This window comes from Labeo rohita, chromosome 21, assembly GCF_022985175.1.
Source record: "Labeo rohita strain BAU-BD-2019 chromosome 21, IGBB_LRoh.1.0, whole genome shotgun sequence".
Lineage (NCBI taxonomy): Eukaryota > Metazoa > Chordata > Actinopteri > Cypriniformes > Cyprinidae > Labeo > Labeo rohita.
The window spans coordinates 9,139,791-9,149,500 of NC_066889.1; the positions used below are offsets into that span (position 1 = coordinate 9,139,791).

General features: G+C 37.8%; 1 protein-coding gene across 1 annotated transcript; it reads left to right on the plus strand.

Moving 5' to 3' along the window:
- Positions 1-1,368: 1,368 nt before the first annotated feature.
- LOC127152695 (olfactory receptor 52N2-like) lies at positions 1,369-2,592 on the plus strand. Its single transcript, XM_051093511.1, has 2 exons — positions 1,369-1,479; positions 1,642-2,592. Exon 2 carries the CDS (start codon positions 1,654-1,656, stop codon positions 2,590-2,592), a length of 939 nt encoding a protein of 312 aa, XP_050949468.1. The 5' UTR covers positions 1,369-1,479; positions 1,642-1,653.
- Positions 2,593-9,710: the final 7,118 nt, after the last annotated feature.

The window sequence follows — 9,710 nt, forward strand, 5'->3', positions numbered from 1 at the left end:
CCATCCCTTCGGATCAACTATCATTGTTATTCCCTCCACCTGCACCTCTGTCTTCCCAGCCTCTAGTTCCATCTTAGACCTATTAGTTGCCTTGTTTTTTTTTTGTTTTTTTTTTTTTTTAGTTTCCATGGTGTCTGATTATGGATATGTTCTTTACCTGTGTCTTGTTTTGGTTGTTAATTCCCCAAATACAGTGTATAATTGTCACAAGTCTGGTCCTGATCTTCGGTCCACTCGCCACCAGAGGTCACCTTGTCATTACCCAGACTGTTGCACTACACCCCGGACTACCTTTCCCATGCTCCACCTCACTCACTGTGCTCACAGCTGCGCCCAATAAATACTGGCCCTTCCCACTATTCTGGGCCGAGGATCGTACAGTGTTTAGCACTCATCTAGTGTTAGCTGCGTTACGGAGCCACTTCCTAGTTTCTAGTTCTTGTCTTTCGAGCCTTGTTTCCAAGCCTTGTTATCTCGTCTAGTCTGTTTTGCTGCCTGCCCTGGATCTCTCGCATGTTCACCCTTTTGCCTAGCCCCCTGGATTACGTTCGCCGTTGATCGACCCTCGCCTGTTCGTGGTATACTCTTGTGTCTTGCCGTCTGTATACCTGTTTGCCAGTGTTTGACCCAGTCTGTTTATGACCATGCTTCTCTCTAATGTCAATAAAAGCTTGTGTATGGATCCGCCCTCTCCTCGCCTCATTCCCTCCGTAACAATAATACCCTGTGCTTATATCTGATGTTTGTTTGTTATTATTGCTGTTTATGGTATCTTTGCATCCCACATTCCTGAGTTCTTTGTTTTTGTAAATAAATACTACTGATGCAAGTTGATCCATGCCTCTGCTCTCTCCCTGTTAGCTACATTGTTACACATGAATACATACATACATATTTCCATAATGTTTTTGCATTCTTGTAATTGTACATTCACTATGATAATCAATAAAACAGCATAATAAAAGAAAATTAACTATGGAGACAGTTCAGATGCTTTTTTTGTGTTGGTTCTGTGTTGGTTTAAGCCCTGTTTAAACAGGGCTGCATGATAAATCATATTTTAATTGTGATCACAATTTCTGTAATTGTTAAACTGTTGGGACAAAACACATTTAAAAAAAACTGCACGGCAGGGCATCTGCCTGGTGGTGGAAAGAGAGCTCAGTGTACCCAGGGGTCTCGAAGTACAATGATCCAACCATGTTCTTAGAAAACAAAGCTGACCAGAAGTACACCAATCACAGAAAGACTATAAGCTATCATTTTTTTTCCTTCCTGAGGTATGACGGCAAGAATACAGTTCTTGTGACAGACGTATAAATGGGCAAACAAACCAAACAATTTTCAGAGAATAGCAGGTTTTAATCCCAAATATTGTGATATCTAAGCCACAGTGAGTAGGAGAGGGTGCAATAACTCAATTTATAATCTATATAAAAATTGGTGGGACAACTCTCTATCCATCAGCTATCTTCCCTGGTAGGTATTTTAAATTATTTATTTATATTATCAGACTTTTACAATATTAAACTCTGAACAATGATGGTATTTCTTGGGTTCTGCAGACTAGTGTTAAAGACAAAACAAGATAAAATTCCTTTAAATATGCTGTTAATATAATCACTTTATCTTTATGTTTAGTTTAGGTTACAAATGGACAACCTGACATTCAGATACAGTGTACTCTTAGTGGAGGGACTGCAAATTACACATCAGTCCAGCCAGCTGACCTTCATTTTTCTATTTATTGCTTATGTCTTTGCAATGGTATCTAACATTGGGATTTTGATTCAGATCTTAACAGAAAAAAGTTTACACCAGCCTATGCATATTCTTTTCTGTCACTTGCCAGTGAGTGATGTCATCGGAGCAACTGTCCTCATACCACGCTTACTGAAGGACTTATTAACCGACCCCTCTGAGCGCTACATTACATATGTGGAATGTGTTTTCCAAGCTTTTTTTACACATTTATATGGAACAACTTCCCACACTATTCTAATGATCATGGCCTTTGACAGATATGTGGCCATATGCAATCCACTGCTATACCCAACTATAATGTCCAATAAAATGATAGTTAAACTGTCTACAGGAGCTTGGGCTGCTGCAGTAGTGCCAGTGGGCATTTTGATTGGCCTCAGTGTGCGTCTGTCTCACTGCAGATCATTTATTCCAAACCATTTTTGTGATAATGCTTCACTATTTAAACTGTCTTGTGAAAATACAGTGATTAATAATGTATATGGATTAACTTTTACTGTGGTTTTACTCACCTCTTCATTGGGGTGGGTGTTATTGACATATCTCAGAATAGCAATGGTATGTTTAAAAAGCAAAAACAAAGCAACTAACAAAAAAGCCATAAAAACTTGCAGCAGTCATTTGATTGTTTATGTCATCTTGATAATTTGTGGTTTTGTCCCAATTTTTCTTCACCGTTTCTCTGAGTATGCTGACAGTAGGAAGTTTGGGAGTGTAATGTTCCATGTTATACCACCAGGATTAAACCCCATAATATATGGTTTACAAGCGAAGGAAATAAGACAAAGAATGTTAAAACTTTGCAGAAAAAAAGTTAATTCTAGCTGATTTTAATTTATTTACATATCTATTTATGCAAGAAAACCACTGTAATGATGTTAACATGTTAATGAGTGCAAATGTTAAATGTGAAATACATTTGAATATTTATTTATATTTATTTCTAAGAATGTATTGTGTTTAGGCATATGTGACAAAGCAGGTAACATATACAGTACAGACATGCATAAATACAAATACAGACAACATACATGTGTGATAACAGTCAGCATAATTAACGAGGGCATAATATGCAGTTGGTGTACACTAAATAAATAATGATTACTGTTGATTTGTTATTTTCATTATTTCAAGTGTATGATCTAATTAATTTATATGATACAGTGGATGCATTAAGCAATATGTGTGCAAAGAACAAATAGAGTGAAATAAATAATAATAAAAAAGTAGCACCTCAACTGGAAATAAGCAGATGTTTGCATAGAAAGCAGAAATGTTTGAAGCTTCTTTGACATAATAATAATATAATAATAAGTAATATAACTTGTTTATAAATAGTTACAATCAACTAAGCTACTCCAGATCTTTTACTGGCTACTTTCAGTTGGATAACATACTATTCTCTGTCAAACACTGAGGTTCATAAATAAACTAAAATTTACCCTTGCTAATGGAATACAATATTACTCATAACAGACAATTATTTAATATTAGCCTAAGGAAAAAAAAAAAAAAAAAAAAAAATCCTGAAGTCTGCCTGCTCATTGTGTAAACCATTGCTTTGGTAATTAATAGGGTTTACAATGTTATTTAGTGTTAGTAACATTATATGTATGTATGTATGTATTTATTTATTTACAATTGGTGTTTTTTACATAAAATCACCATGGTGGAGATTAGTGCTAATTCTAACTTTGCTTTGTTAGAAGTTCAAGCCAAGTTTATATTGCAATTCAGTAATTTTTAATATTTGTACTTTTAATATGTATTTCTTTATTTATATTAACTATTTTAAATATTTGTACAAAATACAGTAAATTTAAGATGAAAAATTATGTGTGGAGATTGCAGATTATACCTAAAAACCCTAATATAGACATAGTACAATTATACATTAGCCAAATCTCCCTTTTCACAAGGACATTTGGGTCAAGGGGATTTAAATGTACACTGAGAAAACTAATTGCTCTAATTTTTCACAGGCAAATTTTCATTCAACTGCTTTATCAGTCGATCGCACCAAAGCTGCTTATGGGGCAAATTGAGTAAAACATGCTTTTCCAATGCTAACGCGCTGTCTGTGAAGCCGATATGAGCGACAACAGAACTCATTCAAATCTCTGTGGAATTTCATTAGTCAATTAGCGCTAGCATTAAAGGGGTCATCGGATGCTAAGTTCACTTTTACATGTTGTTTGAACATTAATGTGTGTTGGCAGTGTATGTACAAATCTACCCTATAATGATACAAATCCATGCAGTGGTTTTTAAAGAATCTGTAAAAATAATATTCCCTTTTTCAAATCGAGCCATTCTCAGATGCCTGTCATTGTTGTGTCACACCGACAGAGGCCGCTCCCAAGATAGTTGATTGACATGAGCGTTTTACCTCAGATCAGCTGTAACAGTCCGCTCTCTTTTGTTGCGATACCGGAGCAGGGATGTAAGTTAGACAAGAATATCTCTGATTGAGCGATTGAGGTGTTGTGTTGCTGGATGTAATAATGAACAGTGGTCGTCATTTACTCTTGACATCTGAGCAGCTGAAGATGCAGTAAATTATGTTTGTTTGTGAAGGGAATGCGCTTCCCGATCTACATATATCTGCCTATGTTTGCGTGAATCATTCATGGTCCTGCTTCCCTTACAGCAGAAGTGTGTATAAGGATTTTTTTATGAATCTTTGCAATCGCCTTTCCTAATAAAGTGCTAGTTAGCAAGTTTAGAGGCTAAACGCAGCTAAATGCGGCTGAAGTAAACAGGCTCGTCTTTCCACAGAGAGACGAGAGGGGCGGGGTGAGCAGAGCTCATTTGCATTTAAAGCTGCCTCGACCAGAATGAGATGATTTTTGCAGAGCTGATTTTCGCAAGGTAAAAAGGGTGTTGTTTTACACTACCATTGAGAATTTTTAATTTTTAATTTTTTTAAGAATTTTTTAAAAGAATTTTTAAGTATATTATAGACTTTTTATTAAGACCCTAAAGAAATCATATCAACTTGTGGAAAATGGGCATCCGATGATTCCTTTAGCATTAGCGCTGCTCTTAGGGCAGGAGTACTCATTAGGTTCGTATTACTGTTATTTTTACTAAACTATGCGCTGCTCTCAGGGCAGGAGTAAAAATAACAGTACTAAACTGAATTATGCATTGCTCTCGGGGCAGAAGTACTCAATAGGTCCATATTACTGTTATTTTTAGTGTACAGTGTGCTGCTCTCAGGGCAGGAGTACTGAATATATTCGTACTGGGCCATGAAGCACTGTTATTTTTACTAAATTATGCGCTGCTCTCGGTGCATAAATACTCAATAGGTCTGTATTACTATTATTTTTACTGAACTATGCACTGTTCTCAGGGCAGGAGCAAAAATAACATTACTAAACTGAATTATGCGCTGCTCTCGGGGTAGGAGTACTCGATAGGTCCGTATTACTGTTATTTTCACTGAATTATGCACTGCTCTCTGTGCAGAAGTACTCAATAGGTGTCAGGGTTTCACCTCAGTCACACACTCTGACCACACCCCCGGAGGATCCACCCAACCTTTCAAGATCACCTGATTACTGACTGTGCACCTGAATCCAATTACCACACCCCTATATATACCTGATCCACTCAGTCAGTCAGCGTCTGGTCTACAGATCACTTACCTCGCTTCACGGTTCCTCCTGGATTTATGGACTGTGTTTCTCTCACCTGCTCCCTTGCTGTGACTTCTCTCATTGCTGGACTGCTCAAGATAAGATCTTTGCTAAACCTTACCACTGAATTCTGTGTGACAATTCGTCCAATAAACATTATACTCCTGTTTTCTACTTACCTCTGTCTCTGCCTTCGTCTGTGTGTGACAATAGGTCGTATTACTGTTATTTTTACTGAATTATGTGCAGCTCTTTGGGGCAGGAGTACTCAATAGGTCTGTATTACTGCTATTTTTAGTGTACTATGGATAGCCTTCAGAGTAGAAGTACTGAATATATTCGTATTACTATTATTTTTACTTAACTATGCACTGCTCTCAGGGCAGGAGTACTCAATAGGTCCATATTACTGTTACTTTTACTGTACTATGCACTGCTCTCAGGGTAGGAGTACTCAGTAGGTCCATATCAGAGTATGTGAGCAGAGTGGAGTGACAACAATTTCCCCACCGCACTCTGAGCATTTAATAACCGCTCCGTGTCTAAACCATTTCAGTACGTTTGAAATACCACAGTTCTGTTTATAACGTATATTAAAAGAAGAAAATAACAGAAATAAAACAACAGGATAGTTTTAAAGTGGCTTATTGGAACACTAGTGTGCTAACTTTTTTCCTCATGCTAAGCTAACATGGTTGTCAGCATTAAAAGGTATAACTGCTGCTTTTTGCAGTGCAAATGTTTGTGATGAAAATAACAGTATGTCAGTTTCATCAGTTATTTTACCTATAGATCGCTGCATTTCTTAAAGATTTCTTCTCTTTCGAAATCGGATACAGATTAGTAGCACAGTAGGTTTACATTTGTTTGAATGCATTATTGAGAGAGCGATTGCGTGTGAATAAGTGTTGTACTTGTTTAAATCACGCTTTCACCTGAAAATATTCAGTATCTTGAAGGAACAAACTAATTCATTGAAAACTATAACTTTCTGCTCATGTCCATTGCTGTCATCCTAGTCATCACTGAAGTGAGTGATCTATCTCTATCAAGCTAGCTAAATAGGCTATGTTTAACACATGAATTCTTGTTAAATATGCAGTTATTTTGTGGGTCGTTGTCATGAATTATACTCATGATGGAGCGATGCTGGAGCACTCTTGGAGCGAGTGAAAACCACGACGCTCCGACTTTTAAAATATTTGCTCCTCCATTAAAAATCACACCGCTCCACTCTGTGCTCCACTCCCACTCCGCTCTGCTCGTACTCCATATTACTCCATATTACTTTTATTATTAGTGTACTATGCGCTTCTCTCAGAGCAGGAGTACTGAACAGGTCTGTAGTACTATTATTTTTACTGAACTATGTGCTGCTCTCAGGGCAGGAGTACTGAACAGGTCCGTAGTACTGTTATTTTTAGTGTACTATGCATTGTTGTCAGGCAGGAGTACTCAATAGGTCCATATTACTTTTATTATTAGTGTACCAAGTGCTGCTCTCAGGGCAGGAGTACTCAACAGGTCCGTATTACTGTTATTTTTAGTGAACTAAGCGCTTTTCTCAGGGCAGAAGTACTGAATATGTTTGTATTACTGTTATTTTTACTTAATTATGCGCTTCTCTCAGGGCAAAAGTACTGAATATGTTCGTATTACTGTTATTTTTACTGAATTATGCGCTGCTCTCAGGGCAAAAGTACTGAATCTGTTCGTATTACTGTTATTTTTAGTGTACTATGCGCTGCTCTCAGGGCAGAAGTACTGAATATGTTCGTATTACTGTTATTTTTACTGAATTATGCGCTGCTCTCAGGGCAAAAATACTGAATATGTTCGTATTACTGTTATTTTTAGTGTACTATGCACTGCTCTGTAACAAGACTCGTGGGAAGCGTATAAAATCCAAGTGCGAGCTTTATTTGAACACAGCGTAGTTAAGACAGGCAGGGTCGACAACCAAACAAACAGTAATATCCTGGACAAGGCGAGAGCGTAAATCCAATAAAACAGGCAATGGGTCAAAATACCAGAGAGAGCAGTCCAAAGTAACAAATGAACAAGGCTATGAAACTAGGCAAAACTATGGCAAAGAAACAGTACTAAACAATGGCAAAACAATGACAAGAAACAGAACCGTTGGCAAAAACAAGGCAATGAAACAAGAGAAAACGCTTAGTAGAGTATATATATATATATATATATATATATATATATATATATATATATACACACACACACACACATACACACACGCGCTGCTCTCAGGGCAAAAGTACTGAATATGTTCGTATTACTGTTATTAAGTTTTTATATATAATTTTCTTCTATTTAAATTGTTCTATATAGTGTTGCTATTTTGGTATTTTTTTTTCTACTCAGTGAATCTATACGTATTTTTAAGGGTTATTTAAGTTTTTTTTTTTTTTTTTTAATCATTATATTTATAAAACAGTAGACAATTTCTGTATGATTGATTGATCTTTTATTTTATTCTTCAGTTACCTGCAGGAGTTGCAAAATCTGGACAAATCAAAGGAGCTAACACTGAAGATCTGATGCTGCTGAGTCCAAAATGGTGCAAAAATGGAGATGTATGAAAAATGGTGTATGTTTGGTTCCACCTGATAAAAGCACATAACAGCCAGATTATATAATAACCAAAAAGTATCTACAAGAAAAATATTTTATAACTGCTCCAGCACAGCGAGTGGGAGCTGTGAAGAACAAAAAGACAAGAAAAGTACTTAAACATTTTAAATGAGTCATTATTATGGCAGTAACAGGTATGCAATACAATTTTAAAATATGTATATAGGCCTACAATTACATACATAAAAATATAAACCAAGCAGCTTTGTCATTATAGTCCCTCACGTCCACTGCATTCTCAAAACTCTGGCAATTTGATAATACCTAAAATATCAATTAAATGCAGGCGGCAGATCATTTTCTTATTATAAACTCTGGAACAATCTACCTAACACTATTCGGGAGGCAGATTGTCACACACACTGATACGGAGGAGACGAGAGGTGAGTAGCAATCCAATCCAATGTTTTATTGACAAGCTTTGTAGTAGAACAACAGGAGATAAACAGAGTAAAAGGTTCTTAACTGAATGACTTCGAAGCGTAGAGATGAATACGACTCCAGGTATTGAGCCATGCCAAACACCAGTGAACAATGGAGAATTCCACGTGGAGATTAGCATAGAGTCCAGAGAACACGTTTGCCTGTGAATGGTAGACCAGACAATAGGTGTGTTCGACTTAACGCACCTCCGCAGCTCGATCAAATTCTGTTTTGAAGCAGTGTATGCCGGTTAGAAATTTTGTCCGACTTGAGACGGCGCCAACGCCTTGTGACTGTCACGTGTGCCATCAAAGTACCGCAATAGCGATTCGAGAGCAGCCGACTGACTCAGCCGGCACAGTTTCTTCAGAGCGGCTGCAGGAGCTCTGATGACCACATGGCTGTTTCACGATTGGCCAGATTCACCGCATGACAACGATCACGTGTGTTTTGGGTTTATTCTAACATCCTCAAGTCCGATAATGCTGACAAATCTGTGTTTTTAGAACAATAAGTGTTTTTACTGTAGTCGCAATGTTATATTGAGTCACATATATCATAAAACAGTGATAAAAGCATACATAACCCCACTTTATTAGTATTTAAATAGTATATGTGTATGTTTATCATTATTCTTGTTCAGATGGCGCTGTATTAAGCAGTATATGAAACGTGTTTCTGTTGCTCATAAAAATGCTTTTGTCACTGGTGGACAGCCAGACCTGATCCCCAGGTTGGTAAGCAGGAGCACGAAGTCCACTCCAATATGGGACCAGGGCCTCTGTGGAATGGGTAATGGTACCAGCTTTCCTGTAGGAAGTTGACGGGGAGATGTAGACATGGCAAATACAGAGCAGCTTTGGACGTACCTGATGGTATCACAGCGCATACTGGGCCACCAATAACGGGACTGGAGGAGCGAGAGGGTCCGTTGGCTGCCTGGATGTCCAGAGCCTGGAGACTGATGAGCTGCACCCAGAAGGGAAAGACGTTGGGAGTGAGGAATGAAGATCATCCCTTCTGGGCATTCCGGCGGAGCGGGCTCCTAGAGGGTGGCCTGCTTGATGGTTTCCTCCTGGTCCCAGAGGATGGGGCTGATGATCAGGTTGGAGAAAAGCATGGGTTCTGGTTCAGAAGGGGAATCTGAGGAGAACTGTTGTGAGAGAGCATCAGCAGAAATGTTTTTGGAACCGGGTCGATATGTAATCTTGAAGTTGAAACGTGTGA

Excerpts from the sequence above, each read along its gene's own strand:
- LOC127152695 (XM_051093511.1), top strand. The coding sequence starts at position 1,654 with ATGGACAACCTGACATTCAGATACAGTGTACTCTTAGTGGAGGGACTG.